Source organism: Podarcis tiliguerta, assembly GCF_965153285.1.
Source record: "Podarcis tiliguerta genome assembly, chromosome: 18".
NCBI classification, from domain to species: Eukaryota; Metazoa; Chordata; class Lepidosauria; order Squamata; family Lacertidae; genus Podarcis; species Podarcis tiliguerta.
In genome coordinates this window covers 11,598,305-11,613,791 of record NC_139551.1, presented here as the reverse complement: position 1 = coordinate 11,613,791, position 15,487 = coordinate 11,598,305, and the positions used below count along the sequence as shown (strand labels likewise).

The 15,487-nt window shown below is 51.0% G+C and overlaps 1 protein-coding gene across 3 annotated transcripts in view; it reads right to left on the bottom strand.

The window, feature by feature from the left end:
- Positions 1 to 13,174, bottom strand: part of HOMER3 (homer scaffold protein 3) — a 39,149-nt gene extending 25,975 nt beyond the window's left edge. For 2 of the 3 annotated variants that reach the window (XM_083421815.1, XM_083421816.1), the window contains exons 1-2: positions 12,264 to 12,416; positions 11,751 to 11,897 (exon numbers count right to left, since the gene is read on the bottom strand). In XM_083421815.1, the coding sequence (XP_083277941.1) occupies positions 11,751 to 11,755 (5 nt within the window). In that variant the 5' untranslated portion in view covers positions 11,756 to 11,897; positions 12,264 to 12,416. Of the gene's footprint in view, positions 1 to 11,750; positions 11,898 to 12,263; positions 12,547 to 12,800 lie in introns of those variants that run through there. The other variant, XM_083421813.1, reaches the window with a different exon arrangement.
- Between the last annotated feature and the right edge of the window lie 2,313 nt (positions 13,175 to 15,487).

Below are 15,487 nucleotides of genomic sequence, written 5' to 3'. Positions count from 1 at the left end.
TCACTGATGTCTGCAATTATGCAAACAAGAAACATTTCAGCTAGCTATCTAAATTAAGCGCACACTTATGAGCCCCATCTTCCGCTGCCCCACTCCCGCACACCCTATTGAAGGCTGGAAGAGGCTGGGCTACCACAGATGTGCCACTTCTCTCAAGTAGTGCTAACATGCTTTTTAAAGGCTGCAACCCTGATGTTTTCTAAAGGTTGTCTCGTTACTTATCTCCTTGACTCGAGGGTTGCATGACACTCCAACATTTCTCTGATGAGAACAGGGAAATCCTAACAAAAAGTGGGACATTGCAGGCAGTGGTGTTGCAGGGGGGGCGATGGGCCCCAGGTGCCATGTCTGGAGGGGTGACAAGAAGGCACCCTGTGGGAGCTCGCCCGGCCACCCCTGGGTGTGACGTTGCGATGGGTGCCACATGCGGAGGATCCTCCGTTTGTGGCTGCAGCCGCAAAAGCAGAGTATCCCACCACCGTCCCTACGGCGTTCAAGCAGCGCCAGCAGCAAACCGCTACGTAAAACGCATGTGCGGTGTCGCATGCATGCGCCCTATGTAGCGACGCCACACATGTGTCGTACATAGTGGTGCAACGCGTGCGAAGCCGGCGGTTTGCCCCGCCCCCCAGGTGTCGGTTAGCCTTCATTCACCCCTGATTCCAGGATCAAATCAGAAACCAGGACGGCTTCTGTAAATCCGAGGCTGTCCCTGGAAAATAGGGACACTGGGGGGGGGGGGAGGTCTGCTTCTTTCCCAGAAATGTTCAGACTGGATATGCAAACACTGGTGTAAGACTGGCCTGCACCTCCCATATTGTTAAGCACAGAATCTGTGTGAGATTGCAGACCTGGGAAAACTTTTTTCCAGGATCATATCCCAAAATCACATGAGAGCATGGAACCCCAATTGGCTGCCATGCTCTCGCAATTAAAAATGGGACGCCCCATTTCCCCCCCCCCCCCCATGACAGTTGCAATGTAAAATATAGGCATATAGGTAGATGCCTTATACAGTGGTACCTCGGGTTACAAACACTTCGGGTTACAGACTCCGCTAACCCAGATATAGTACCTCGGGTTAAGAACTTTACCTCAGGATGAGAACAGAAATTGCGCAGCAGCGGCAGCGGGAGGCCCCATTAGTTAAAGTGGGACCTCAGGTTAAGAATGGTTTCAGGTTAAGAACGGACCTCTGGAACGAATTAAGTTCGTAACCAGAGGTACCACTGTACTTTATGCTTTATTATGTTTTCATAGATCTTGGAAGCCACCGAAAGTGGCTTGGATAATAACAACAGCAGCAGCAGCAGCAGCAACAACAACAATAACAATAGCAATAACAATTATTATTATTATTATTATTATTATTATTATTATTATTATTATACCATCTGAATTTGTCAATATTCAATCAACATATTACCCTGCAAAAGAGCAACAATCTGAAAGTGACCAGGAGCAGGCTTTGGACTTTCAGATTTCGTCAAGTCCAAAATTCCTCGTGCCCCAACCTCCCATTCTGCGTGCCTACTATGTCACAGTTGCAGCGCCCCCCCCCCCGACTCAGCGGTCGCACTCCCTCTGATCTGCCTCCAAAGCGTCATTAACTACGAACTCCAAAATCTGGGATCCTGTCGAATCTGGTGCAGTCATTAGCCCCCATGTTTTGCAGGACCCCACAAATGTGGGGTTTTCGCCGCAAAACAGCTGCAAAGCTTTGGCACCAGTTTCGAGGCGATCCCATATTTTGAGGTTTGTAGTTAAGGATGTCTGCCTCCCAAGTGGCCCCTGACAGAGGAGAGAGCAGGACCAGTTAAGCAGGTGGACGTGACTCGAAGCAGCCGCTGGGACTGCAGCTTTGCAGTCTTGACATGCCCAGCTCAGGACGTTCTTTGGAGCATGCCAGCAGCCTCTGGTTGCCTGGAGGCCATGGGAGAGCGCTTCACGCACGGCTGCGGAGGGCTTTGAAGAGGCACTTAGAAACCAGCCGGCCACCAGCAAGGCCTGGCGGGGAGAAAGGAGCGTCTCCGCATGTGAGCGGGTGTGCGTGTCCTGGGGCAGAGGGGCGTGCGCACGCGTGCGTGCATGCGAGAGAGCATTCTCCTCCGCATGCCGGCTCCTCGGGACTCTTGAAGCGTGCAAGATTGGCGCTTGATTGTTTGCAAAGAGAGAGAGAGAGAGAGCGCAAGGATGCTGGGAGCATAGCAAAGAGAAATGAATGGATCTCTTTTTAGATATAAAAGGAGCAGGACAAAGGACAGTGAGGAGATGGGAATGGGAGGGGGGACAGGCTGATAAGGGAGAGAGGAGGCATCACAGCGCAAAGGGGGAACCGGTCGGAGCATGCAGGGCCACAGAGGTGAAGCTTTTGCTGCTGGGGGCCGCTTGGCCAGAGTGGATGCAGCCAAGGGCCGCAGGGTCCCCTTTCTCTGCCTGGCTGCGTACACACCACACATTCAAAGCATGTTTTCATCCCAACCCGAGAATTCCGGGAGCTGTAGCACATGCCCCCATGGCACCTTAGCTCCCAGCACCTTTAGAAAACTACAGTTCCCATGGTTCCTTTTGGGGGGGATAAATGTATGCTGTGCATGGGTTTCTGGCACACCCCCTTTCTTGCACCTCTCTTCCTTGTCACATACACGAAAGGGACTGCATATGGTTTTGGGGGTGCGGTTGCTCACCCCCCCAATAAAAAGTAAACCCAGAGTTGATGCTGTTGCACCCAGGTCCTCTTTGCAGGCTTCTCATGGGGGCAACTGGTTGGCCACTTTGAGAACAGGACACTGGCCTGATCCTGCCACAGGGGTCTTCTTACAAGCTTGCTCCTGGTGTAGCCTCCAGTGCAAAGCTGGGATAGAATCATAGAATTGTAGAGTTGTGAGAGGGACACTGAGGATCATCTAGCCCACCCCCTGCAATGCAGCTGTTCCCTACGGGGATTGAACCTGCAACCTTCGCATTAACACCAGCTACATGCTCTAACCAACAGAGACTCCTAATCTCACGGCCGTGGGTTCGAGCCCCACAGTGAGCAAAAGATTTCTGCAATGCAGTGGATTGGACTAGATGGCTCTCAGGATCCTTTCCAACGCTACAATTCTTTGATTCTATGGCAATGCACCCGGCCTTCCCTTTTCCACGGTAACTTTCAAGCCTGTTTAAAAATAGCCTCTGAACGCTCTCAGGTCAGACCAGCCGCCTCTCCTTCTCCCCGTTTTCTTCTCTGAGCTCAGAGGCTTCGCAGCAGTAGATGCTGACAATGCCTGACTTTGCTGGTCTCTCTCTCTCTCTCTCTCTTGGGGGGGGGGGCTGAGAAATTTCCACCCTACCACATGGAAATAAATGCCATTTGCAGAGAAAAATCCACTGCACAGCTACTCCACAGGCAAATTTCCCCTTGTCCTGGTTCCCTCAGGTTTTTCAAAGCGACTATTTTAAAAACAGGAATGGGTAAAAAAAGGAAGAGATGAAAGAGTGGAGGAGGGAGAGAAAGGACTACAGCAACCTCTGCCCTCACGCCATGTGTGTAGCTGCATCTCTTCCTGTCCACACTTCCTCCCCCCCCCCCATTCATTAACTCTGCCTCTCTCCTGGCCGCCTTCCCCCAGACATCAGCAGCTGCCAGGCCAAATCCCTCTCCTCACCCAAGCCCCATCTGCATGCCTTGGTTTCGTATCCTGGCCTTCCTCCGATGAACTGGATAGCTCAGTTGGCAGAGCAAGAGATTCTTAATCTCAGCGTTGGGGGTTTGAGCTCCACCTGGGGCAAAAAGGTTCCTGCATTGCAGGGGGTTGGACTAGATGACCCTTAGGATCCCTCCCAACTCTACAGTTCTATGAATCAAACTCTGGGCGGGGCGAGAGAGTCCATTGGGAGTGGGCAGGCCTTCTTGGACCCTGGGGTCACAGCCTGCAATGGATAAATGCTTTAAATTCTGCTAGCTTCTCTGAAAAGGGATGCAAAACAATCTCTAGGGGCCTAAGAACATCCTTGCAGGATCAGGCCAGAGGGGGCCCATGTGGTCCAGTGGTGGGGAACCTGCAGGCAGGATCCTGTGCACAAGAGCGATGTTTTCCCCTCCCCTTCTGCAGTTTCCAGCCACTGATACTCAGAACAGAAGCATTACTTCTGAATAGGCAGGGCAGAGCCACTGTGATAGCTGCACCCAACATGAATTTGCAGCCTTCCCCAGCAACTTGCATTCCACGTTGAGCAGAAGATTCCTGCCTCACAGCGGCTAGGACTGGATGACCCTCGTGGTCCCTTCCAACTCTACAATTCTATGAGTGGCAGACTGACTTCTGCATACGGAGGACGCATCCAGCTGCCGTGGCTCATAGTCTATCCTCCTCTGCGAATTTACCGAATCCACTTTTAGAGCAATCAGACTGAGCGGCTGCTAGTTCCACAGATTAGCCTGGTCTCGTGGGAAGCGCTTTTTCATTCTATTCTTTTTCAAGACCCCAGTAAATCCCCATTGGGGAAAGAAAGGAAGGCTTTTTGCACATCCACTGTGACCTGATCTACTCTTCCCTGCCAAAAAAAACTGAAAGGGGGTCGCTGGGCTCCTGTTGCCAAGACCTCTCTCTCTCTCCTTCCAACTTTTAAGCAGGTGCCCAGCAGCATCCCTGACCACATGAGTTATTAAAATAGTACTCCTCCTCTCCCCCCCCCACCCGCAATTTCCAAACTACCCCTCCCTGCTGTGTCTAAAGGGGGCGTGAGGGGAGGAAGGAGATTCTGATTGGTCTCTGCTGACCACCTCACCCATCCAATGGGAGGCTTTGCATGGAGGGGGGGGGGCTGCTAGGAAGAGGGAAAGCAAGAGAAGGTGGAAACCACCAGTGGGCTGAACAGATCTTGTGCATTCATTCCCTTCATCCCTCTCCGGCAACCTCCAATCTGCAAATCTCCCTCAGGGCCATCTTTTCTGCAACCTCAAAAATCTGCCTCTTCTTCAGGTTTGGTGAATTGCACCTTTGCCTCACCAGATACCTGCTCACGCCCTCCTGTGTGCCTCCGCCCCTTCCTCCCCTCTTCTCTGAATGTCATCCCTGCCCTTGGCCTGAGAAGGCCTCTGATTGGGTGCCAGGGTAGAAGAGGAGGGGGGCAGACACATCCCGACATGGGTGAAATTCCAACATGGAGCACAAAATCATAGAATCGCAGAGTTGGAAGGGACCCTGAGGATCATCTAGTCCCACCCCCAGCAATGCAGGAATAGGCTGCTGTCCCTTCGGGAATCAAACCTGCAACCTTGGCATTATCAGCCCCACACTCTAACCAGCTGAGCTATCGCACCATCTATATAAAGAAATACTTCCATGGCCTGAGGACCAGGGTTTGGGGAAACCCACTGTCTGGTCACGGTGCTGCCAGCAATGGGTGCTGCCAGAGGAATAATAATAATAATAATAATAATAATAATAATAATATGCCGTCCATCCAACTGGGTTGCCTCAGCCACTCTGATGGCACCCAACCAAATATTAAAAACAACAAAACATTAACCATTAAAAACTTCCTGATACAGGACATATGTCTTTGGAAAGTTAGACAGTTCTTTATCTCCTTGACATTTGATGGGAGGGCGTTCCCACAGGGCGGGAGCCACTACCGAGAAGGCCCTCTGCCTGGCTCCCTGTGGCTTCACTTAATCGCAGGGAGGGAACCGCCAGGAGGCCCTTGGAGATGGGCCCCAGTCTCTGGGTTCCAGCTAAACAATGTTGAAATAATGCCCCTCAACTTAGATCCACAAAATGTACCCCCAGCAAAAAGCACTGCATGGAACTATATAGAGACATCGGCTGACTTCACGGTTTCCCCCACATTGTGTTTTTTGCATAGCACACACATACACACATCATGATTCGTAATATATTGTCAGGTCAAAAACTATGAAGCAGATATCAGGATATGGGCTTCAAAGTGGTTTCGGACAATATATCCATATATTGCCCAGCCCTCCTCCCTCTACCCTTCCCCAAAGGCTCTCCGTGATCCGCTGCAGCTGTTTGCTGGACATGGCCCTTTGTGGACCCTGCAAGCCCTGGACAGATTCTCCAAGGAGGAGGCCAGTCTTCTTTGCAAACTCCCTGCCTTCACTTCCCGCGGCTGCCTCACATCCGATGAGGCAGCGGAGGAGACGCAGCAGAGACCTGGCAGCCAGCCCAGTGCCGTGCTGAGTCAGCTCAGCCGAACCGGCCAAGGTGAGAGTTTGCTCCTCTCTCTTTTTTTATAGCTCACGTGGCTTCATGCACATTGCCCTGAAACGTAGAATGAGAAGGGTATCCCCCAAACCCCCCATGCAGGAAATAGGGTTGGTCAGAGGCGGTGGCGGCACGCATCCTGTCTCAAACGGAACGGCAGGAGCCCCACACTATGTCCACAGAGCTCGCACCTTGCGGAGGAATCCCACTCAACCCTTAGAGAAACATCCGGACAGTCTCATGTGAGCGGGTGGAAAACAGGACTGTTTCATTCTTGACAATAAAAAGGATTATAGGGGAAAGGTTATATGGGAGAACATGTGAGCAGAATTCAGAAGAAGATAAAAGGCTCAGGAACGGGCATTCCCAGGTACAGCTGAGGAGGAGTCTGGAAACCTGAGAGAGATGCTTCGGGTCGATACAGAACAGGAGCAGGGAAGCTTCTTCAATAAATCAATGGACTGAAGTTAGTGAGGACTGTCAGGTGCAGCCCAATGCAGGGTCACAGGTATTAGAATCACAGGATCGTAGAATCATAGGCTTGGAAAGGACCCAAAGGTCCTCTAGTCCAGCCCCCTGCAATGCAGGAATCTCAGTTAAAGCATCCATGACAGATGGCCCCCAAAGCTCTGCTCAAAAACCTCCAAGGAAGGAGAGTCCTTCAGCTCTTACTGTCAGAAAGATTTTTCCTAATGCGGAGTTGGAATCTGCTTTCTTGTTACTTGAAGCCATTGTTCCCACCCACGGCCTAATGCAGGCTTCCTCAACCTCGGCCCTCCAGATGTTTTTGGCCTACAACTCCCATGATCACTAGCTAGCAGGACCAGTTGTCAGGGATGATGGGAATTGTAGTCTCAAAACATCTGGAGGGCCGAGGTTGAGGAAGCCTAATGATTCAAAAAAGGAAGAAGCCTTTCCGATGAGTGCCATTAACCACAGTGCTCAAATGAGAGTGACTGGAAAGGGTTTGAGTTTTTAAATAAAATAAAGTCATTAAAAACGCATCATCATCATCATCATCATGAGTTAGTTCTATTAGCGCCATTTATGAGCTTGATGTCAAACCAGGTTGTAAAACAGCATCTGTTTAGGGGTTGTGGTGAACGAGCACTGATGGCTCTGAACAACATCATGCTCACCGGTGCATGTGGGGAACGAGGACGGGGTGGGGTGGGGGGTCATGCATGCAGGAAAAAGCACAGCGCTTCCAACGGTGTGGAGAGCCAGGGACAATTCCGCTTGGAGCAGCTAGAAGTGGGTGGACTTTTGCCCACCTCTCGCCTTCCATTCTGCATCCTAGTTGTGGTGCCCCTAAGGCTCCACGCCCAGTCAAGCGAAGCAGCTGCGCTCCCTTAATTCAGCCTCTGGCGCTAGAAGTCAGCGCACCTGGAAGCAGTCTGCAGTCTGCCCTGAACCTATGGTCGCCCTCTTAAGAACATAAGAAGATTCACGCGGATCAGGCCAAAGGGGCCCATCTACTCCTCACAGCAGCAAAATACCCTATAGAACTTCAGATAGACTGCCTCTGGGCCTGGAAGTTCCATTCCAACCTAAGAGGAGCCCTGCAGGATGGGCCCATCCAGATAAGCATGGGAGCCCCCTCCCCTCATGGGCGTAGCCAGGATTTGTGTGGGGGAGGGCAGGACCAAGCTGCCTGCAACACTGTTGGTCAGTTTGTAGAAGCCACGCCTATTGCTCAGTAGGCGGTTGCCGGTTGCCAGAATATGCCACAACATCATCCAGGTGACCTTGGCAAGCATTTCAATTGGAAATATACTGATTATTTCTACTTTTAGTAAAGTATTTTTATTCACCTGATTTGGGAGGGGCAGTTGCCCCCGCTGCTCCCTGGCTACACCCGTGCCTCTCCTCCGATGGTTCCCAGAACACGGAGGCAGAGCACAGCCATTGTGGCCAGTAGCTGCCAATAGGCTTCTCTTCTGGGAATTTGCCCAGTCTTTTTAAGCCCTCCAAGTTGGTGTCCATTGCTGCTTCCTGCAGCAGCGAGTTCCATAGTTCTATGCACTTTCACAGGAAGGACCATGAACCCGGGTTCTAACATCACTATAAATGTAGTGTGCAGCCCCAGGGAGGGAGGGGGGGATACAAACTGAATGAATGAATGAATGAATGAATGAATGAATAGGATAGGATAGGAATAAGAGAGAAAATCCTTTCACTTCCTTAGTCTCTCACAAAAGGGTGGCGGATCCTTTTTTCTTTCCACTTTTACATCCCCACGTGCCCATGAGGTCCATGCAGATCAGCTAGGGCAGAAGCATTGTCCCCATTTGTCAAATGATCAGTTTCATAGAATCATAGAACTGCAGTTGGAAGAGACCCCAAGGGTCATCTAGCCCAACCCCCTGCAATGAGGAATCTCAGCTAGTTCATTCATAACAGATGGCCATCCAACCTCTGCTTAAAAACCTCCAAGGAAGGAGAGGCCACCACCTTCCTAGCTAGTCCATTCTCCACTCTCGAACAGCTCTGGTAACTTTAAGTCATGGGTTCAAGTCCTACCCTCCTGAGCAGGAGAAAACCAGCTTGTTCCCTCTTCCATGTGGCAGCCCTTGAGATATTGGAAGATGGCTCTCCTATCTCCTCTCAGTCTCCTCTTTTCCAGCCCAAACATACCCAGCTCCTTCAACTGTTCCTCATCCAGCTTAATTTCCAGTCTCCTCTCAGTCCCCTCTTTTCATGACCAGGGAGAGAGTGTGTGCCCCTGTCTACTGCCCCCCAGCTTTGGACGTTTTTCTTTTTTTCTTTTTCCGCCATGCCAAAACTGATGGGGTCTACAAAGGCCTTGCAGAACTGAGGTGTGGAGTTGATGGAGCCCCACTGAACAATGATGATGAGTGGACAGTTCTGTATAAACCCATTACCAATGCACTATTCCTGCATTGATGAGCCTCTCTGCTGCTTAGCTTCAATTGTGTCATATTTCTGCAAGGGCCTCTCCAGACTGCAGTTTTGTTGTGGGTGTATTATTAATTATTGTTGTTAATTACCCACCCTCCACCCAAAGCTCCCAGGCTGGGTTAAAACACAATACAGGCAGCCCCCAGTATATGTGCATTCAATATGTGTGTGACCCTCCAACATTTCTCCGATGAAAATAGGGATGTCCTAGTCCATAATATTATTAATAATAATTTTACTATTTATATCCCGCCCATCTGACTGGGTTTCCCCAGCCACTCTGGGCAGCTTCCAGGATATATAAAACAATAATAAAACATTTAAAAAAAAACTTCCCTCTACAGGGCTGCCTTCAGGAGTCTTCTAAAGATTGTATAGTTAGTTATCTCCTTGGCTTGGGGTCACATAACTCCATACCATCCAACATTTCCCCCATGAAAACAGGGACGTCCTAAAGTAAAGCAGGACACTCCAGGATCAAATCAGAAACTGGGACACCGAACCCAGGAGTGACCCAGAAACATCATAAGACGTCACTGAAATGTCACTGGAATGGGTGCTTGCCAGCTTTTCCAACGGGTTTCAATTATACGCGCGGTGCAAGGTGCCTGGGAACGTAAGCACCACATAAACAGGGGGCTGCCTGTACCTCGGTTTACAAACTTAATCCGTTCCGGAAGTCCGTTCTTAAACCAAAACCGTTCTTAAACCGAGGCACACTTTCCCTAATGAGGCCTCCCGCTGCCGCTGCCCTTCCACGGTTCGGATTCCGTTCTTAGACTAAGGTAAAGTTCACAAACCAGGACACTACTTCCAGTTTTGCGGAGTTCGTAAACCGAATAGTTCATAACCAGGGCTGTTCTTAAACCAAGGTACCACTGTATTTAAAACAGCACAAAACCAATTGCAAACCTTTTAGAACAAGGTAGCTCCTAGATACAGACACCTCCAGCATTGAAAGCCAGGGTAAAGAGGGAAGTCTTTAACATTCTCCAAAAGCCAGACAATGAAGGTGCAGGATGTCCTTCTGTGGGGATTTCCACAGCTTAGGGGCCACCACAGAGAAGGCCTGATCCCTCTGGGTCGCCCCCCCACATCTGAGAGCAGAGTAACTACCAAGAGGCCCCCTCTGACCTCAGGACCTGAGAGGGTCTGTAGGGAAGGAGGCAGTTTTTAAGGTATTTTGGGGCCTGAGTCATTTAGGGCTTCTTCGATATTATTATTTCTTGACTAAAGGTGCCCAAAACGACCATGTCATTGGCACAATAATCGTGCCTTTAGTGGCGGTTATCCTTGACTGTCTACACATGGTTCTGCATTATTACTTGCCCCCCCCCCCCGAGTGTTGCAGTGATATTGCAACAAAGTCGGGAGAAAAATAAACAAGCAAGCAAACCCCGAACTTTGGGGATATGAAAATTTGCAGGATGTCCAACCCAAAACTCTTGCAGGCGCCAACAGTGTTGAAAGCCAGGTCACATGTAACCGCCCTGATGCCATCACGAGCGCAAGTCATCGCGAACGCACGCTAAAGAAGGACACCTAGACTATACAGCTACCCTGGCGCACTTCCTGAACACTTCGCTGGGTCGCCCTGTGGACGCCCTGCCTGCTCAGAACCCAAATTGATTATGAGAGTGCAACAGCTGGGGGTCCCAGGTCCCAATCCTGTCCTGCTGTGAGGACAGCCAGAGCTGGCTTCACATTTTGCACATGTTCCCTTGCGCCCTTGGCAAGGAGCCATATGGGTGCCCCCTTTGCCCTTTGCCAGAAGAGCCTGCGCACCTCACCCGGCCACCCAGAGCAGCAGAGGAACATCCAGGGGGGCGAGCAGGATCCTAGCCACTCCAAGCCACCATGGAGAGGCGGGGTTATGTGGGGGGCCCTGGGCCTACACCCCTAAGTACACCCCTGCATCCAAGGAAAGAGAGGCTGGAGGAGCAACAGGCAGTTGCCCCAGTGGGGGTTGCAAGATGGGATTTGTGGAGGTAATGGTGGGGCGGGAGGGGGGTGTGGCGGCCAGCTGACCCCTCGTGCTCCACCCCACTTTCTCCCAAACTGGGGGTCAGGTGAAACTAGTCACTGAGCAGAGTGAGGTGCCCCAATGATCCATCCTGCCTTTCAGCAGAGAAGAGCCAGAGAGGATGACGGAAAACAGGACCGCTTTTTCTGTTGTTATCATCATTGCTATTATTTAAAATGAAACTTATTGCACCCTGTGATGGCCAGAAGCGGGGGGGGGGGGGGGCTGGGGAGGGGAAAGAGGGAGGGATCCTGTGGCAGGATCAGTTTAAAAGGTCACTGGCAGCAGGAGAGGAGAAAATAATTCCTCCCCTTTTGCAGCAGGGGCTGCCCTGACCAGAATCCATTGGCTCCAAATGAGAACCTTGTGGCAGAGAATTTCAGAAAAAACGCCTCTCCCCGGGACCTCGAAACTTTCGAGCGATTCAGCGGTTTGGCTTTGTTGCAAATCTGTTCATTCATGGGAAGCAAAATCTTTTTTTAAAAAAAAAACCCGCACACACATAGTTTTTTTGTTTTAGAAAGTGGCAAAAAGCCACCACCCCAATTCTTTTTGTGCAAGGCGTGCAAAAGTCAAAGGCTGCTTCTCACCCCATCTTCTTCTTCTCCCGGAGGTCTCTTCTCTTCCCGGTCTCCCTTTGATCCTTTCCACGTTGCTTTCCCCACCTCCTTTCTTCAGCTCTTTCTCTCCGGATCCGGATCCTCCTCAAATTTCCGGAATTTCACTTTGGGAATCCACTAGTTGGGAAGCGGGAGGGGGGCGGGGGGGGCAGGGCGGATGCGGGCGGACAAAAGGGAGAGATTTGAAATGCTGGAGGAGTATGGAGCCATGCCTTGCCAAGGCGGATCACCCAGACCGGAGGGACCCCCCCTCCCCGCAAGCCACAAAGGGGTCCCCCCCCCACGAGGGAGCCCCGCCAGAAGAACTTTGCCTCTCCCGCTGAGCAGATGTGTGTGTGTGTCAGGAAGAGGGTGGAAACAGAGGAAGGTTGTCAGCTGGCTTCCCCCCCCCCCCCCCGCCGGGTGTGTTGCAAATATTTCTCCTTCTCTAAGCCCGACCCCAAACATTTGCAAATAAATCAGAACCAAAGTCGGTCTCCTTACCCGTTTCTATGGCCTTTTGTGGGGCAGCCTGGCAAGGTCTTTGTTCTCCTTTTTTCATTAAAAAAAATTCTCTTCCTTCCTCCACCAACTCTGCTTCATCTCTCGGTCACATTTCTTCTTTGAGTTATTTCCAAGGGCTGGCGGGGGGGGGGGGGGAGTGTCCTATTTGCTGGCTCCCGGGCGCCACCTGCTGGAAGGCTCTGGCGCCCATTTCGCTTGCAGCCCCTCTGCGGGGGCGCAGGGTCACTTTCAGGACCCCCGGGTCTCTTTGGGGGCGAAGCGGCTGCAAGGACAGGGAAGGAAAGGGGTTTTGTTTTGTTTTAAGCACTGCTGTGTTTTCAATATATATAATGGGGAGGGGAGGAACCTTTTCATCCTGATCCTGAGAGCCGTATCACCTTCCCAGGGAGCCTTCCAGGGGCCACATGCTCTAGGTTTCTATCATATTGTTATTTTTGTTATTGCTATTATTACTATTGGGGTGTTAGGGGGTGTGTGGTCGTTTGGTCCCCACCCTGCACTCAACTGAGTTCTCACCTGTGGTTCCTAGAAGCTGTCAGCAAGCGACCACAATCCCTGGAACGGCTTCTCAAGGCGTTAAAGACTTCCCCTGCATGTGAAGACCAGCTCCAGTAGTTTGAACAGATGAGACCAAGAGTTTCTGCACAGGTTGAAGAGGGGAGTGAGCAGCAGGTGGGGCTCATCGCCCCGGGAAAGGAAATCTGATCCTAAACCTCTGTTGCCTTGTGCGATGTCTTCAGGAGAAGAAAAGGCTAAGGACTCAACCCTACACAAATCTGAAGTTCCTAAGACGGCTGGATGGTGTCTTGTATGCAAGGGGTTTGACTAGATGACCCTTGGGGTACCTTTGCAACACTTCAATTCTATGAGTGTCCCCAACATGAAACTCTCAAGCAGAACTGAAACACAAGAGCACCTCTCTCCCTCCCATGATTTGCATGATCTGTATAGGGAGGTTTTTAATGTCTGATGTTTTACTGCGCTCTTATATCTGTTGAGGGACGCGGGTGGCGCTCTGGTATAAACCACTGAGCCTTGGGCTTGCCGATCAGAAGGTCAGCGGTTCGAATCCCCGCGACAGGGTGAGCTCCCGTTGCTCGGTCCCTGCTCCTGCCAACCTAGCAGTTCAAAAGCATGTCAAAGTGCAAGTAGATAAAGAGGTACCGCTCCGGCGGGAAGGTAAACGGCGTTTCCGTGTGCTGCTCTGGTTCACCATTGTAATGGTTCTAGGGGTTGCTCGTGCGTAAGCCAGTGCTTATCTCCCCAGCTGGGTGCAAACACCTGGCTGGGTTGCCTAAGTGAACCTTTTCTGTCTGGACAGCGACTCACCCGTGGCTGTCTCAATCGCTGGCAGAATCCGTCAGTGGGCGTTTCTTAAACTTCTTCTTCTTCTTAAACTGCTGCTTGCCTTCTATCACTGTGCCATTGAGAGCGTGCTCACTTATGGCTTATGTGTGTGGTACGGAAGCTGTACTACCCAGGACAGGATGGGGTTGTGCAGGGTTGTTAAGGCGGCAGAGAGCATTGTTGGCTGCCCACTCTCCACCTTAGAGCAGATTTATACCACAAGGTGACATAGGAAGGCACTGGACATAGTAAAAGATCCATCGCATCCTGGTCACTGTCTCTTCGAGCTCTTGCCGTCGGGATGGAGATACAGGACGATGAAGACAAGAACAAGCCGTCTTAAGAACAGCTTCTTCTCCAGAGCGATCTCAGCCCTGAATGGGAAGCCCGGACTTTGAAAGTCAACTAATCTCCCTTGCTGTATCATACTGTATTGTTTAAATTAGTGTTTTTATGGAGCAGTCAAGTAATTTTGTTGTCCCCGAAGGGGGCAATGACAATAAAGATATATTATTATTATTATTATTATTATTATTATTATTATTATTCCAGCAAAGACGTTCTTTGACGCCTAGTCTCCTCCTACTCTCTCTGCGCGAAAGCCTTCTGCGCAAGGAGGGCGTGGGCAACAGAGGACCCCTACTCTCCCCGCTGGTCCCAGGCAAGGAGTCATGGGACCGCCTCGCTGCTTCCCCCATCTGCCCCCCTTCTCCACTGGTGCTACGCTGATTCTCTTCCCCAGAAGATGGGCTGCTTCTCCCAATCCCTGGACGCTCTCTGGAATCCCTCTGGCTTTTGCTCTCTCCCTCCGGCACTGATGGCAGTTCCCTGACAACCATGCCGGCTCCCTCGGCCAATAAAGCGAGATGAGCGCCACAACCCCAGAGTCGTCCGCGACTGGACTTAACGGTCAGGGGTCCCTTTACCTTTACCTATATCTGTTGGAAGCCACCCAGAGTGGCTGGGGCAACTCGGTCAGAAGGGTAGAGTACTAATAATAATAATAATGATGATGATGATGATGATGATGATGGCTGGTAGCAGCCCTTGGGGATGTGTGCAGGGGGAAGTTTCCTAAATTAGAACTAGATGGACTTGCTTTGGACTTAGAAAACATCCATTCATTTACTTAAGTTTATAGATGGTGGTTGCTTTCTTTTTTGCTATTTTTTCCTCTCCCTTTTAAAAAGACACCTGTCCTCATTTCAGAGGTTGGGGATCCGATAGCCTTTCAGAGGGACTCCTCTTGAGCTGGCTGCGGCACCAGCACCCAGCACCCCTGCCCTGGGCGCAACCTCCTTCTCCGAGCAGGAGCCGTCTTGGGGCTCTGAGTCAGATCCTCGTGTGGAAACTTGTGAACGGCTGGGTGATTAATGCTCCAAATAAAAAGCACCCCTTCCTTTCCTGTCGAACGCTTGGGAGAGGGCAAGATGGGACAAGGCACATAAACAGCGCTCCCAGAGCATGGCCCGCAATATGCCCACATCCCGTTCCAGCCCCCGCCAACCCAATTAAGACAATCTGCCTCGTGCCCAATAATTAGTTTCTAAAATGAGCCTCAAGGCAGGCTGAGGGTGCCCCTACCTGCCCTACTTTCTAAGGTGTCTTTAGCACCATTTGAATTTTATCTTATTTGTCCCTGGTGGTGGTAAAAGGACAGGAAGGATGGAGCAAAAAAAGAAAACGGGTGATGATGCGGAGCATGGCCTTATCCAAGCACTTGCCAAATCACACCTTCCTGAGAATAACTCACTTTACCCACCAGTGTCTATGAAGTTCACCAAACCCTTCTTGCATGCAGGAGTGTGCCTGCTCTCTCTCTGCACAAGTCCCTGTTCCAGCTTTGCCTCTTCCCT